Source organism: Morone saxatilis, unplaced genomic scaffold (assembly GCF_004916995.1).
Source record: "Morone saxatilis isolate NCDOM2014 unplaced genomic scaffold, NCSU_SB_2.0 Contig16, whole genome shotgun sequence".
Lineage (NCBI taxonomy): Eukaryota > Metazoa > Chordata > Actinopteri > Moronidae > Morone > Morone saxatilis.
In genome coordinates this window covers 3,942,011-3,959,920 of record NW_023339718.1, presented here as the reverse complement: position 1 = coordinate 3,959,920, position 17,910 = coordinate 3,942,011, and the positions used below count along the sequence as shown (strand labels likewise).

Here is a 17,910-nt window from a genome sequence, read left to right as displayed (position 1 = left end):
TAAAGCTCACTAACTACTAGGGTTGGGTATCATTTGAGTTTTTTCCAATACTGGTGCTAAAACAATACTGTTACCGGTGCCTAAACAGTGCCTGAACCTAAATATATTATGATAAATAAATACAAAACACTTAATACACAACAAGGTAGCTACTAGCTAGCAGGAGGCTACCCGCTGCCGGAGCCATCTGGAGTGTAGGTGATTTGTTCTTTTTTAACAGGGATGGCCCAATGCAAGCATCCTAGCAATGTTTTAGACCGGGTCTTTTAAGTAACCCGCAATATAAGCTACAGTTTAGAGAATATTATAGATCTGAGACGAAACTGACTGAAGGCTGAGCTTTAGAGGTGCTGGTAGACAGATTGTGTTATCTCTGGACAAAGCCAGGCTAGCGGTTTCCTCCTGTTTCCAGTCTTTCTACTAAGCTAACTGTGCTGTATCTACTAGCTCTCTAGCTCCATTTTTTCCAATCGATCTTCTCTTCTAACTCTTGGCTAAAAAGCATATTTCAAAAATGCCTTCCTTTAAAGGACAGACTGTCATGGGGTGTATGTGGAGATTAGGCCTCTAAAGAAGTTTTAAAAAAAGCATTCACATACAAAAATGTAGTCTTATGTCTTCCACATCTTAATCTACTAAGCATCTGATAAATTTGATTACACTTATCTGTGGTGCAAAGATAATCCTCTTACGTCTATTCTTATCTGGATGTCAGAAGAACGCAGTAGTGAAAGATCCCTTGAGAATCACCACGTTTCTAACTGCTGCCTACTTTTTTTATTTGCTTCCCATAACTTCAAGAACGCAACTAACTGAGATAATTAGCCACTGTCAGCGAACAAGTGGCTACAAGAGTCATGGAAGATATAATACAACCAGTTACAGTGCCAATTACAGAGTTAGAAGGGCACATTAAAGTCCATGAAAATGAATAGGGAAACCATTCAATTTAAGGTTATTGTGTTCCCTCCAAAAATCAGCACTAAATCATACCTCTGTACTTCCCTACTGCTAATAAGCAGAGATTCATTCAAGGTCTAATGGACGACACAATCAAACAGAGCCAGAGAGTCGAGGTCTAAGTGTAGTCTGCATGACACGCTGTATTTCTAGTGGCATCTGGAGGGTGACCGATGGATGGTTGTTTCAGTACATTTAAAAAAAATCTGATTAGCCTCTCTTCTCTAAATCTGCTTTTCCCTTTATCACTTTAGATAATGCATGACTATGGAATGAGCGTATTAAAACAAAAATCTAAAAGTAACTTTATTCATTTATTTAAGAATACTCATCCCTAATAATAAATGGTCATTCATTTGAAAAGACGACTGCTTATCTACATTTAAATCAGGACTTTGCGATGGACAACTATTATTATAAGCCTGGAAGAATCCATAAAATACTGACCTTAAATTAAACATGAAACTACAAGCTGGTGTAGCTTAGAGACTGTAATTAATTATAAGAAAAATGCTTTGATCGTGTTTATGCTTAGAAGGGAATAAAAGTGAGAGGGGCAAAAGAAAGTGTAAGTAAAAGACTGGGAATTGAATAAGCTGACCCTTTAATTAGCGCTGAATAACAGATAGAATTATTATTGTAATTTAATTCAGTCATTCTACAAAGAAATAATTACCGCTGCATGTATAATGCAGAGAGCGGGAAACATATTGTGATCTTTGAGGCTCTGTTCTTGTCAATATATTCATCAGTAGCGAGAGCTTGGCCTCTATTAGCCTTCCAGCAGGCTATTTGATTGTAGGGTTCAATGCATATTCGTCAGCATTCAATTAGCGTGCTGATCTTACCTGTAACAACTGGTCAGGGTGGTTACAAATGTAATCAGTGGATCAAACAGAAACATAAATAATCTTTAAAAAAAATTCAGGATGATTGGTGGTGATGACATTAAGACCATTGCTGAAGTCCAGATTATTAACTTCTTCACCATGGAGTCTACGGGGTTATATTGTTTCTTAATTGTGAGGCAGCAAAGGGACATTTTCAGCACAGAATAGATTTTTTTGCAAGCACATACATTATATTTTCTACAGAAATTATTATCATGAAAAGAATAGAGGGCGAGCCGACAGGGCAAATGAGCATACAATGAACGTTTTGTTTGCTTAAATTAAATTATTCTTTACATTATAATGAGGTCTCTATAAAATACAAGTTTGGTGCATGTAAAAGTACTTTCCTGTGGTCAAAAGGAGCACAAATATAATTCCATACATTTTATTGTACCAGTAGAACCGACACAAAAACCCTGCTCACTCAACAAAGAATGCTTTCAGTTCATGTGTAATGGCTTAGGTTCTGAAACATGTTTTCCTGTTTACTCAGTCAGTTGGGTGAGAACTACATTAGGAGAAATGTAACCATTTGCAACCAATGTTGATGCTTCTCGCTCACCAGCAAACCTCTGCAATTGACCCTTCCTAAGCCCCACCCCTTTTTGCTATGTAGTCCAATAACAATTGAGTAAGCCTCAGTCAGAACCTCGGTCAACTTTCTCCTTTCCTGTGCTTAGATACGTGCTAGGCCAGTGGTTCCCCAAGAGACCCATTTTATATAATAACTAAGTGACTTTGATTATATTCAAAACTGTACAATGAACCCAAATAGGGAACTCAGTAACTGCAAGAAGTTTGTGTAAAGCGAGTGATCTGGATGAATTTTGAGCAGATTATTTCCTATTTAGGGAACTTTTTATACAATTCTCCTCTTTATATTTTATACACTTCTGTGTCTCTCTTGCCAAGTAAGTTTTATTGTGCATTGAAGTGAAAAGAAAATACATTTGCACTGTTAACTCTAATGTGAAAGCTATTGCATCGTGATATTCAACAATACTGAGAAATGGATTCTTTTTCTGCCATACATTCTAAATTCAGAAGTCGAGTTGCAAAGAAAAACCTGCTTCTATGTAACGAGTAAGCCAACAGTATATCTGTGTCGCTGTCTAATTATATATGAATGCTATTCCTGGGTGAACAATACTGTATTTTCACTAAAAGAGCGACTAGATGGAGCCTAGGCAGATGATAGGACCCCCCATGGAGCTGTGTGGGAGAGATGGGGGCTAGATGTGGGAGCGATGCACCACTCTGCTCTATTACAGCACTGCCGTCTCTGTGTACCCAGCTGCTGGCAGCAGTGTTTGTTAACAGGACCTCAGTCAGCCGCTGGCACGGCCACACACTCTACCAGCTAATAAAAATGTAACAAACATAATGGGGCAAATTTAAATCGGCAAGCTCAGCATAAGAGACGTTGATGTTTGACACCTTAATGAAAACGTGAGGAGACTCCTTCCTGCAAAAAACAAAACAAAATAGCTCTTAAAACATTCAGGTTTTTTTTGAAGGGCTGCATCCAAGAGGGCTCCAGAAAGACTCTGCTGCTGACACTATTAGCCACTTTAACAGGAAAGAAGACAGTTTGTTTTGGAAATTCACAAGCAATCTGCAGCAGGTTGCCAAATCATAGTGCAAGCTCTCACAGACTAAATATAAACAAACTACAAAGATATTATTCATAATGACTAGGAGACATCTGACAAGATTTATTTAATGCATATTTGAAGCCACTCTCTGAGACATGTTTGGTCTTAATCATCTATATCTGGTCCCCAGAGTGCTTCTTTCTCCCACTTTCAAATGGAGAAGCTGTTTTAGGAAAATGGCTTATGGCTCCAATGCCTGCCAATAAATGACATGGCATTTTCTTAGTCTTTCATCACATATTCTCCCCTGTAGAAGCCAGTGGCTGCTGATTCAGTGCCTGTTTATAGCCAGCGATGATGGCTTTCAAATGAGATTGCACTGTAATGAATCGGATATGAGTGTGTGAACACTGTGTGTTGTGGTCTTTTGTGAAGAGGGGGGTCTCCCACTTGTCTTTAGCCAGCTACCATTAGGTTGTTATCCATTTCTCTACCTGAGCAGTTATTAATTTGTTTCATTGAAGTATTACTTTTATTCAGACTTTTGTCTCAAGCCATTAGTGGCCAGCAGCTGCAAGCCTGGAGGCCAGAGTGTTTGTTTGGAGGAAATAGATTTGGAAGATTAAATCATTTTGTCAATGCACAAATTAACACAAACAGAAATGTGTTATTATTAAAATTATATATACTAAATTCACATACCAGATGTCACACTACAGTACAGCATCTGAGATTACAAACAAAGCCCACCAGACTTCATAGACAAAACTAATCATTTTTACCTCGAAGATAATCGTAAAACAAACTTTAAATTGGACAGAAAGACAATAAAACTCACTAAAACCATCTTTGTTAGTCTTTTCACAGGCTTTCCAAAAATCCCAAACTCTGGTTTGGTCAGAATAAACCCCCTAATTCACAGAGTTACATGTGAAAATATTTGGCTGTAATGGCTGCAACAACGTAACCTAATCCCCAGGGACAAATGTGCCTGTCCTCTGAAAACATGTTTGGTTTGCTACTGACAGGCTCAGATTGTCATTCTAAGTGTCTGACAACATTATGGAAAGGATGCTACAGAGATAGACCTTTTCTTTAACCAGAAACAGTCGTAAAATCGGCACCAGACTCCATAGACAAAAACAGTAATTTTATCTCACAAATCATTGAAACATTGTTACTTCATTCAAAGTGGACAGAAAAAAACCTTTGCCGGTTCCAACAATCACCAATTCACAACTCACTGAGGCTGTGATAGCAACACAGGCAGAGGGAGTGCTCAGGACACTATGACTCCACTATATCTTTTTTTCTTTTTTTAGCAAATAGTTGATGTTTTAAAACTCATATATAACCTTTAAAAATCAAGGGAGCACATGTTCCCGACATATTCCTGAGGCTAATTTGCTCTGTCTTATGAATAACTATTGTCTTATGTAAGACACTGTAGTTGATAGGAGGGAGGACAGTCTGAGGAGTTCTTCTTAGAGCTGAAACAATTAGTTGCTCAATCGTCAGTCAGATTTTTGACAATTAATCAGCAACAATTTCGATAATCTGTTAATCATTTATGACAAATAGTCTTTGGTTCCAGCTTCTCTGCGAGGATTTGCTGCTTTTCTCTGCTTTATATCAGTGTAAAGTCAATTTGAGTTTTGGACTATTGGTCGGTAAAACTAAGCAATTTGAATTAGCACAGAGTCACTCAATGCCATGTGCACACTGATAGAATGGTCACTGTAATCAGCCCTGCTCTCCAGTGTGGTTGTTATTTAGTTCTTTCATAGAGCAAATGTACTATAATAAATAGAGGGCAAAGTCCACAGTCCTTGTTCAGTACAAAAATTAATTATAGAGTTCCCAAGCACATATGAAACTTCAGATAGACAAAATAACGAGGTCTCTTCATCCTGGCTGATGTTGGGTCCCAGCAAACAAACCCACATGTGACTACCAGCATGTATCCCTCATGTTAGCAAGGAAACACTGTCTGGGGAAACACAAACAGGGAATTTCACACTAACAAGAGAGTAACTGGAGAAGATACTAGGGGTGTAAGAAAGTGTTGTAAATGTGAGGGCTGTGATGTTGAATGTGCAGCAGCTAAATACAAATGCAGATCCCACTGTTCTGGTTGCATGGTGGTGTGTTCTTTTAACTATGACATTTTTTTCTCAAATTAGACTAGAAAAAAAGCACAATTTATCGCCTTGCCTTCTGTATTGCAATGTATTGTAATGTATTGAATTATAAACCCTGTGTCGTAGTCAAATATAGTTTTGTATTTTTATTCCTTTTAATTAAATTCTTGTTTTCAATTCAGTTTAGTTTCAGTTGAGTTTTTATTGTTTAAAAATGCTTAGTTTTTTATTAGTTTCATATTACTTTTCTGCACAGAATGAGGACTGTGGATTTTGTCCCCCATTTCTTTCAGCACAGTCGTTCTACAATGGAAACACATCACGGCCAGACTGCAGAGAAAGGATTATAACAGCAACCCATAACTTCTTTAATACACATATGGCATGTGACTATTGTATTAAGATGTCCAAAACAGTGTGCAGGTAATGTTAATGTATACTATAATAATGATACCAAGGAAGCCAAATAAGCCTTATGGAAATAAATCTTAGACTATATTTTAGAGAGTACAGTGGAATGACTTTGTACCTCAGATTAGAAGGTTTTTTAACCCTTTTTGGGAGAATGATTCTATACCTACTCCATTATATCCTGTCCCTCCTGCTGATATTTGAGGCCACTGCTTCTTGCATATATTAGTCACTGTTGTCCATCAGCACACATAATGAAGCGTAATGGTAGATAATTTGTTCACTGATGCACTGGCTTTTAAAGATGTGGCAAATTGATTCCATCACAGTCGCTCATACAGTGCTTTGGGTATTCACAGTGTGAGCATAGCTCAGACGTGTCAGCACACACAGACACACAAACACATGCACAAACACTCCCGTACACAATGTGACTGCAAAAGGCTGACAGTTTTATTGAAATCTGTTTGCAAACAAATGTTTGCTAGAATGTTCTCCACGGGAGGCAAACGATTAAACAAACTGCATGCAGAAGACCAGCAGTGTTTATCGGGTTGGCAAACAGCTGAAACACACAAACAGTGTGTACATACAACACACCTGCATCTGCCACACATCTGCATCACACACACACACACACACACACAAAGAGTTCATGCAAGCACAAGCACAGTAACACGCACATACAAAAGGTAGATGAAAGTATCTACGGCAATGAGAGTTATTATCTCAACACAGAATTTTGTGTCATTGCAGCCAATTTTATTCCAGTCTTTCCCATTTCAGAGCCTTTTAAGGTAAAACGACACCCAAGGGAGCAAGATCAAGCAAAGATTTCTTTAGAGTTGTAAGACTTACACGTGAGATCCAAATGTAAAGTCACCTTCAAGTCGAAGCTCTTTATGTCATTTAAGGCTAAATTAATTTGTTGATTGCACAGAAGTAAAACCACAAACTGCTGGAGATGCGATGCACTTCCAGTAAAGCACTGATAATATTACCTTAATCAGTAAATTCCATATTTTTGTACGGATACTGCTAGGTGTGCATCAAAGGTTTTCAGTGGGACTGTACAAAAATGATTAAGGGGGGAGGACGGGTCAAAGAAGAGGGAGCATATTGTACATTTTCCTCTGGCTGAAGGGAGGATAGTCTGAGTTTTTAGAGAGAGCATGAGCGGGTCTTCCATGTGAGATTTATGTCAGTTTAAGAAAACGTAATTCAAGTGAAACTTTACAGTTATAAGGTGAAAGAATTTTTCATTCCTAAACTTTATTCTGCATCTTAACAGAAAGCACTTTTACGCAAAATGTACAATTGTATTTCAGAGACTGAAATGTAATCTTGTAGTTTGAAATTAAATGTAACTTGTATTGCTTTCAACTTGCTTATTTAAATTCCAAAAAATTCTATTCAGTCCAAATTTAGTTTTTAAATTCAGTTTAGACTTGTGGTTCAAATAAGTCCTTTGAAAGGAGTTGGAATAAATCTTCTTTTCCCCCAGATGAGTGCAAGTCTCTGAGCTGAAACTTAATTTTGAGAAACTGAATCTGAATTCCCAACTGAATTTGGAGAAATACTTACAACTTGAAAATCAAATTAAATGAAATTTGATTTCAAACTATAAGATTGAACTTCAATTTAAAATTCTGCATACAATATTCAGTTCAAATATTTCAAGAAAACTATTATACATTTTTCCATAGGCCATGTGAGTCAATGTTAAATTGTTGGAGTACTGAGGAGGTCCTTGCTTTATTATAAACATCAAGTTCAGCCCCTCTCCCCACCCTAAAACTTTCCACAAAATCCCTACTAGGCCTCCAACCTGTCATCAGTGGTGTGTATGTGTGTGTGTGTGTGTGTGTGTGTGTGTGTGCTCCTTTGTTACTTCACTTACAGCAGGAACTTTTTGTCTGGAAGGTAATCTACATACACAAAGACATGAGAAATACCGTATGATGGCTGAACACAGCCACATGTAATGACCCTCACTGTACAATGACTCATGCTGTATGGTAACACTGCACCAAGACAGAAAAAAGAGCAATTTCCTTTTGTGCTCTGGGTTTTTCGTTTGTACCACTGGAGACTGCAGGAGGAAAATATCCTTTAAAATAATTTCCTTCGTTGCATTTGATTTGCATATGAACCATCTAATACGGAGGGGATAATAATGAATTATCAATGACATATAATAATTGTAATTGCTTGCATAGTGATAACAGAAAACATATTATGATAATGAGTCCAACTTATACATTACTTGCATATTAAATCTAATGGCCTTAAAGTCCTAAGCGCCTTTTCAATGTCTTTCCCTTCATCCGACTCCAATGCAACCGTGCAGGTTATGCTGGAGTGCAGAAATGTCTTCGTTCTTTGAAAACATTACAAGGAGTAACTTCTGCTCGTGATAAAACGGCTCTACAGTACACTGTGATACTGTTTCTCATCCAGCACAACAAAGCAGGGAAATATCAAAGACGGTATACAGCAAAGGAACACAGCAAAGCAAAACCCCGCTATCAAAGAGTTAATCTTGCATAATCCAGCTTTGTTCACACTTATTCATATTTTGATGTTGTCCTTTGACATTGGCAGGACATTTTAAAACCATCCTAAGATGTTGGGTATTATAATTCCCAGTATATTTAGCAAATATAAAGATTTATATTGCTTGGTAAGGAAATTACTCTAGGATGTGTAAACTTCACAAAATGTCATTAAATATCTTGATGTAATAAGCTGGTTGATGGTATAAATTATATTTATTTTTTATAAAAAAATTTTTTTATATATTATTAGCGTTATTGACAGTTTTTTAATAGATGGAATGACTTACAATTTTTACATAGAATATATGACAGTATACATATACATGGTTTCCTCTTGAAAATTGTTTAGCTGAAGTCAAACCTGTGTCCCCTTTATCTAACTGTAAAGGAGTGACTATCTGTATGTATGTCCTACAATTTTCTCAACAACAGTCATCCAGTTGACTTCATACTTGGTATTGGAGTGGAGTATACAGCTGAAGATCTAAGGAAGTGCTGTGTCAAATTTGGTGCAATTTGGCCAGGTGGTGGTGCTGTAACAACAAGCTTTACGTCTTAGTCTTTAACCTTTGAACTGTAAGTCTCAGAAACAGTCCAGACCAAGACCCACAGAAGGAGTGCCGGTCTTTCAAGCCAATTTGACATCATGGCCAAACAAAAACCGTGTAATCACAGCAATGGCATCTGTCACGTGACGCACACTGGCATACAAGATAATATTTGTGAATCAGAGTTTGATCCATTCATTCTGATAACATTTGGGAAGTCTATTAGCGCCACACAATTAAATAATTTTATTTCTATTCAAGTTAGTGGAGGGCTAAACCGAAAGCATATGCTGAAATCCCGAAAATGTTATACCGGGAAAAATGTACTTGTTTGGCTTCATGCACCACAGAGCCCCGCCTCCAATGGTGTATTCAGTTCCCACTTAACACATCGATGGCGACAAATCTAATCCATATAAGCCTTTAACAACACTTTAATAACACTTGTGTCTATATATATTTATATAGATATATTTTGAATTTTGTCCAAATCTGCTTTTAGCTGCTCCTCCTACAAATTTTGAGCAATCATCACCAAAGTTGGTACAGAACATCTCCGCACCATGCCGGTGAATGTTACTTTGTTGGAAAGGAGTAGCGTATCCTGATGTTGGTACCCGGGATGTTTAAGTGTGAATTTCTCCACTTGAATTTTACTTTAACTAATCCAATTTTAGCGACTTTTTGTTTTTCTCCTGACTTGAATGTTTAAATCATAATTTGACTAATTATACCTAAACAAATTAAATGTTTTCATACGGGACACATTTCTTAAACTGGAACATTAAAATTACAAGGAGGAAATATAGACCAGATAAAATAAGCTACTTGGTTTTCAGAATAATATATTTAAGTGATGTTTAAATTTTCAGTTCTCAGCAGTGGATACATTTCACATTGAAGTTCCTTATAAATTAAAATTATTACTGCTGTCATTTCCTTCTATACAATGTTGTATTTCTCAATATCATTTTTACATTATCACTTATATTTACTTACTAACATGAGTGTTTAAGAGATAATCACCAATTATTTAACCAATTAAAAGGTTTTTTATTATCACACAGTAACTACGTTAAGTTCTTTCGCACTTACATTCTTTAATGAGGTGTCAGTGATGCCTAGACTTTATTAAAATGGCGAGTTGTATGCAAATAAAGTACTGTAGTATTCTGAGAGTGCTCTCTCTGGGGAGCTGTAGAAAAGAAGAAAAAGCTAAACTCAGGAGGACGCAGGTTTTAAATATATTACTTTGTTATTTTCTGAAAATATTTTCTGTCTCTTGTTTCTGAGACACATTTGAATTTGAATGGGAAGAATTTTAATAGGAAGAATTTGAATAGGAAGATCATGTATTACAACTTATATTTTCACAGTCATTGATTAGACTGTCCAAGAACGTGTGGTTTTTCATTTAGAGGGCAATCACAGCTCAAGGTAACAGGATAATGGGTATTTTAGGAAAATCAGCACAGTCAGTAAAATGAAAGATAGCCTTTATTACTTAGAGCATCTGGGGCATATTTTTGAACATGGGAGCCTTCTAAACTGTATCTCTACACCTTGACATTAGTGCAATGAAGATGGTGGTGATGCAATCTTTAGAAATGTAAAAAAAAACACATTATGAACCATAAACACAATAGTCTTTTTATATGATAATTCAGGCAGCGTCCTCTTTCATATAATTTTCTCCAGTGGACAGTGACTTATCAGAGGGAGAGGAGACAGGAAATACAAATGTGCTTATATGTCAGGATGACTCATGATAGCGACTAAAAGCAGCAACTATTAAAACACTGCAAACCAAAATCCTTCTAAATCTGAGCAAAGTAAACTGCAGTAAAATGAGTCAAAAACTTTCCTGAGTGACACAGCCTATTAACACAGGGGAGTTTAAATCAAATCAGTCCATCAAATTAAAAATAGCATGTCATGGCAGAAATACCCCGGCAAGACATACCATGCTGGGCATCCACAAAGTAATAAATTGGCTGGATGATTGGCTATTAAAAATATGTGAAATTAGCTTTCATTGCATAATACATATATCACAGCATGAGCCTTTTAGCATAATGGACGACACATAGGTGAAAACGGAATTGGTGAGAAGGAAAAAAAAATGACTGAAGGACTGAGTGGATATTTCAGTTCTCTTTTGAATTTAAGCTTTTTCATTCAGGATTTCAATACAGATATGGTGAAAACTAAGAAATGGAATATGAAGGACTTGGCCTTGGATTTTGTTATTGAATGTGCAAAAAAATGGAAATCTAATAAAACTGAAAGTAGTGGAAGGTCTGTTTGACAGCTTTCACAGGATCATGAGCTCATCCCGCACTCAGGGCTACACAGCCAACAATGGCCGACACAGAAGTGCGTAGTACCCAGATGATAATGATGTTGTGAATATAGAGATCAAAGTCTTCTCGCTCTAGTGTTTAAGCATCCTAACAAATGCATGTATGCGGACAGCCTTATCACCTAGGACCACACAGAGGCCTTTCCATATCTGGCGCTCTCAGATGGCCAACCTGCGCCTGCCATGCGCTACGCTGCCAAGTAAAAACACCACAGGCATTGCCTCTGAGGCCAGCATGGCCTGTTCATTTGTCTGATGAAAGAAGTCTTTCAGAGTTTCTCAATTTTGAGAAAGAAAAAGTTTTAATGCCTTATCACTGCAGGACAACTATTTGGTAATTAAATGAAGCACAGGAAGGATACAAGTCTGGGGAGTTTGTTTGGCTTGTTAAAACTTCACAGCTATTGTACACTTGTTTACCTTAGCTCCAATTCTGAGCCTAAAGCACGCTCTGTGTATCTTATTTGTTAGCTGAGTAAATGATCTTTATTAATAAACAACTGGTAAAAGAAAAGAAGAATTTTTAAATTGCTTTTGTGCTTTTCACATTGCCTAAGTGAAAAAAAAACCTACTATTCAGCATACAGCTTGTTTTCTTTTACACAGGTTGACAAATTGGCTTGACCTCTCAGTGCAGCATCTCCGAAGGTTTTTTTAATGTTCTAAACCAGCGTGATTAAGATCGGCTTGAGTCATTACACTAATGGACATGCATTTTAATTAATGACATCCTCATTTGAATTGCATGTTAATTATCTAAATCATTTTGTCTCATCTGTTCACTGTAATTAGTACCTATCAACAGCTTCACTGATTCAAGCTATTTCTGAGAGATAACCACGCTCTTTTTCTATTTCACTGTGGGAGAAATGCATGCTAACTGATTAAAGTTATGATGTATAAAAACATGAAAACGTATATATTTTATTCTCTACTATAACCATAAAAACTCAACTTGTATGTACTTTATATACTCTAATTTATATATTAAGTCAGTGTTTTTCAATCCTGGTCCTCGGGGACCCCTGCCCTGCATGTTTTAGATGTTTTCCTCCTCCAACACACCTGATTCAAATGAGTGGCCCGTCATGAGGCCACTGCAGAGCTTGATGACGAGCTGATCATTTGAATCAGGTGTGGTAGGGCAGGGCAGGGGTCCCCAAGGACCAAGATTGAAAAACACTGTCTTAAGTCAAGTATTCTGTTGGATCTAGTCACACAGCATGATAACAGGAGCAGTATGCACCTATTTGCTTTCTGGCCAAGAGTTACTGGTCTAGTGTGTAACATTTATTGGCAGAAATTGAATATTATATTCATAGGTATATTTTCATTAGTGTATAATCTCCTGAAAATAAGAATCATTGTGGTTTTCTTAGCTTAAATTAGCTGTTTTTATCTACAGAGAGAATGGGTCCTCTTCCACAGGGCGCCATGTTAAACAGCCATGTTTTCGACAGTAGCCCAGAATGGACAAACCAAACACTGGGTCTAGATAGTGCCTTTTGAGTTTTTTAAAAGTTTGGTGGCCACCATAGTTTCTCCTACACTAGGGTTGCACGATATGGTAAAAACATCATATTGCAATTATTTTGACAAATACTGCGATTGCGATACGATTAGTGGGAATGATCATTTCTGCAACACAATTTGAAGTTGTGACATTTGTTGGGGTCTGTACCAAACAAACGAACAAAACAAACATGTTTGCTTAAATCTGGAAAACAAGCTTTACAGTACTTCATTATAATGCTGTATAGTCACACATTTGACCATGATTCAAAAAACTGCAGCTTCTTGCAGGTTGGGTTTTATTGCGATTAATTGTGAATCCCTATCCTACATGCTAGATGCCACTAAATCTCACACACTGGTCCTTTAAATGAGAGGACTGATACCACACTCATGTCTATATGTAAGTATGTAGCTACAGCTAGCAGCCAGTTAGCCTAGCTTAGCACAAAGACTAGAAGCACAGCTAGACTGATTCTGTCCAAAGGTAGCAGAATACCTCTAAAGCTCACTAATGAACACAATTATATAGTGTTTTTTTAATCCATACTAAAACTGAAGTGTAAAAGTCCACTGGGTTGTACATTTCAGAGGAAAATAATACCCCAAGGAACATTCAGGTCTCAATAATATACCCAATAAAGTAAAGATCATTGTTAGTCTGGGCTTTTCCACGGATGATTTATGGTTTGATCCCTAGGATGGGTTGCTGTCCTTTGTTCATTTGTTATATGAAATGCTTGACGAAGGCCACTAGACTTAAAACTAGTTTTTGAATGAATTCAACAGTGAGTGTCAACAGTGTCAAGGAGCTGATTTTTGTTACTTGTCTCTTATCCTTCTTCTACACCTGTCTGAATATAACAAAGTATTCTAAAATTATGACACATGCCTGCACTGATGTGAACTTGTGCTACAAAAAAAAAGTTAAGAAGCCGACTTTCCTCTAACTCTCTCTGATGACCTGTTTGGAATTCCAATACAGCCAATAACTCAATTAAGCTGTTGTCATTAGCCTGTGTGTTTATGTTTATGTGGTCAGACTTCACGATCTATACTGATTTGATCAATGGTCTCAGCACAGCAACACGAGAACTGTTTACCTTGGTTAACAGGTGTGATCAGCTAGGATCAAATCATTATTTCATTCTCATTCAGTTGTTTGACTTCAGAAACCTAGCTGAATTATAGCGTTTGCTAATTGAAAGAGTTGGAAGAAGAAGAGATTAAGTGTGGACAGCCTTAGTGCGGATACTGCCTAAATCTTTGAGGAAGAATAAAATGACTAAGGAAAATGCAGGAGTCACAGACACTGGCTGTAGAATTGCACAGACAGCAGCCAGGCACTAAACAGAAAAACTAAAGAAATGCATTCTTACCTGAGAGTAAACATCTCAACGGGAGAGTGGGCTGACACAGTGATAAAAGCAGACACGGTTTCCCTCTGCCTCATGGGTGTGGCAGGCACCATGACCATAAAGTTATTATCCAGCCTGTGTTCAGCGAGTGGTGGAGGGGGGGGGTTCTGGTAGAGCCTCACACCACCGATCCTCCTCAGCGGCGTGGAGGTGTAGGAACCAAACAGCCCTTCATGGCTTGAGCGGATGTAGTGGTCCTTCCTGGCCTCCTCTGTGTGGCACTCCCCGGCTTCCGTGGACTGCAGCATGTAGTAGAGCTCCACCGGCGTGCCCTCAGACACTTCGAGGTTCCTCTGGCGTCCTGGCACTACGCTTGGCGGGCTGAACCAGCTGGCCAAGGGCTCCAGCTCAGCCACACAAAGCCCCAGCCCCCCCTTAAGCTGGCATGTGCCACGCACCTCCTGGGTCTCATGGAAAGCAAACATGTGCACGCAGGGCAGCTTGTCGATGGCACTGTAGTCGTCCCAGTCCCTGCCTGCGACATAAAACAGCACCTGGACTCTGGGCTTGGCCAAATGAATCCTGGTGTTCATGATAAAGGTCTGCACCTTCCAGTTGAAGGTAAAAACGGAAGAGGCAGGAAACGTCCCTGGGCTCTGTAGGAGCTCTAAAGGGACAGGCTGCTCCAAGGAGAGAGGCCCGTAGCTAGCGTTCAGCAAGGGCAAACTTCTGGCCTGGTAGATGAAGAAGGGCTCAGTCCGTGACATCAGGCTAGAGTTCCTCATGAAGTCCTGGTTGGCTTCCTTCAGGAAGAACGCCAAGTCAGCGTTGAGCACCTGGTAGTTGACAGGCAGATATGTGGGGATGGAGGAATATCTCTGCAATCCCTCCAAGACTCGACAGTCGGCTACTAGAAGACAGAAGAGAAGAGCTGAGTCAGGTCAAGCTCACCACAAGAAGACACTTTACAATCTCCCTCTGCCAAAAAGCTTCTGGTGTACAAACTGCAGACAGCCTTTAAGCAAAGCTCGAACTGTGCTCGTAGTGAGTGACAGCCATCTGAAGCAGCAATTTCTCTCTCAACTCAACTTTGGAAGGTTAACCTCTCACTACACTGATGGCATTGCGTTTCTACTTATAATGGGACGTTACATATGTTTTTCTGTCATTTACAATCTCTGACTCACTCAAAGCATTGTGTTGCTGGCAATCAACATTTGTGGTTGTGGAAAATATGAACATTGGATAAAGCCAGGTTCAAGACTCTTGTTTCATTTTGTTGACATATTAGAGTCAAATGTTTTTACAGTGGAAACTGGGAAATTTCTAGGTATAAAATGTGCTATAAATCAGCCAATGATTGATACATGAACAAGCCCATCTGCAAATATGAATAAAACGGTTTGATATATTTAAGTGATATTGAAGTGAAGATTTCTGGCTCAGAGGAAGAAAAACAGCCTTTAAAAATATGTAATATAAGACACTAACTGTGAATAAGAAAAAGATTTTCATTAACAGATATCACTATGAAACTTGTCCAGTTTTTTTTCAGATTACTTCTATTAAGACAATTATCTTCCGTATTAAAAGCTTTCTGAAAATATAAGTAAATATATAATATATTTAAATAAGCAACTGCTGCATTATGTAATGATAACTTCAGGAGAAATCAGACAAAATGTTGGAAAATAAACACCTAAATGTGTATTTTGGGTGTTTTCTTTCCAGTAGTCTGAAAGAAGAAGCAAAATAACATCTCAAAATTGACCAATGTTTATGCCTACAGTGTCAGGCCTTAAGTGTTTGTGTACTATAATTGTGTAATTGCTGTAATTATGTTTTAAACATATAAAACAAGACCAAGAGAAGACCCAGACATCTGGAATGATTACTGAGTTTTCTGAGCTTTCTCCAGAGCTTTCTCCAGAGTTAGTGCTGAACCAATTAATCGATCGTTAAAAAATGAAACAACAATTTTTTCAATCAATTAATCAATTAAGTGCATTTGTTGCTATATCATTGTAAAAGTAATGTTTTGGGGTTTTGGACTGGACAAGTGTAATAGTGTGTTGTCATTAGTTTGAGTTGGAGCTGGGTATTGAAACCAGATTAACCTGTAAGGATGTCCCATTAAAACTTTCCCCCACGCAAAAAGCTAAACTGACTTGCCAAACACTAACTCTAAATAACATTTAAGTATGTATGTTGGATTTCCTGTAAAGTCAGCCTCTAGACTGCATCATTTATATTTACTATTACTATAAACATATTTTTTTCCCTTATTTTAAAATGCAACAATGAGTAGATAGATAGATAGATAGTTTATTGATCCCAAGCTGGGAAATTGCAGTGTAGCAGCAGCATTACACACAGTCACAACATAACAACACAATAGAAATTCCTAAAAGGAATTTTGAGGTGGGCCTGCGGCCTCTGGGCCCCATATTATTTTAAGTACCATGTCATTCTCCTTTAGCTAGCTAGCTAAGATTTAGCCGCACATAAACACATTAACCAATAGCTAGCGCTGACTAAACGCTAATTGCAAGCTAAGCGCTAATTGCTAGCTACAGGGCTAAATTGCTAGGCTAAGGGCTAAATCGCTGCAAGGGTAGCTTGTTAATGTGTTATAAATTGTATTATGCTCCTGAAGGAGTGCTAATGTACATTAAGGAACAAGCTCATAGCAGGGTACAATATTTAAAAGGGCATTGCACTTATTTTTGTGTTAATATAAAATCCATTCAGCTTTAAATTGTTTGCTTGTTAGCCACCTGCCTAAATTATCTTTAGCTAGCGCAGCTAGCATATTAATGCTTGTCATCCTGGTAGCTAGCTTATGTGTGTGTTCAACAGGCAGGCTTTTGGTTGTCGTGGCAACCAGGGCAGACCCCACAAGCACCTTGAGACTCTTGAAGAGAGAGCAGAAAGCATTTAAAATGAATCCCTCGAAACCATTGGGCCAGGAACGACCGAAATGAAACCGAAAAGACCCCGTGAGCATCCGTCATCTTGTTGACCATCAGGACTGGCGAGTTTCAGTGGAAATAAAGTTAAAAAATGTGACCTCGGGAGTTTGAGAAGAACAGGTTATAACGAGCTCTTTTCAGCTAAGCTCCCCTCTCAAATTAACATGGGGATAGATGGGGCCCCCCGTGAGAGGGTGGTGCGATGGCGCGCAGTACGTTTCCCGCCCAAACTATTTGTCTGACAGCTTCAGCATGGTATCACTACGACCCCAACGAATTTACCTACGCTTTTCTATCTATAACATTATTTGTAGAGTGAACATTTCGTGGCCTTGAGAGCAGTTTACAAATTTATGTTTTCGACAAATTTTTCCTCTTCGCTCCCACCCTAAAATGTAAACCGCAGTTTTTGTCGGTTGAACATTCTTCCATACACAGCCATTCATTTTTGGGCGGCGGTTTTTGGCATTTATCGCAAACCGTTTGGCGAAACGCTTAGAAAAGTCATAGCACTAATGTACCTCACCGAGCGCACGTTTTTGGTACCGTTTTTGTGTATGTGCGTCCAAAAGCTGCGGGAGGAGTAGCGGCGCCGAAAAA

The 17,910-nt window shown here is 38.2% G+C and overlaps 1 protein-coding gene across 1 annotated transcript in view; it reads right to left on the bottom strand.

Annotated features, from left to right (window-relative positions):
- The window catches only part of si:dkeyp-14d3.1 (transmembrane protein 132C), a 121,022-nt gene that overhangs the window by 98,861 nt on the left and 4,251 nt on the right, over positions 1 to 17,910 (bottom strand). The window contains exon 2 of the mRNA XM_035658151.1: positions 14,360 to 15,248. Coding sequence (XP_035514044.1) covers positions 14,360 to 15,248 — 889 coding nt within the window. The remainder of the gene's footprint in view (positions 1 to 14,359; positions 15,249 to 17,910) is intronic.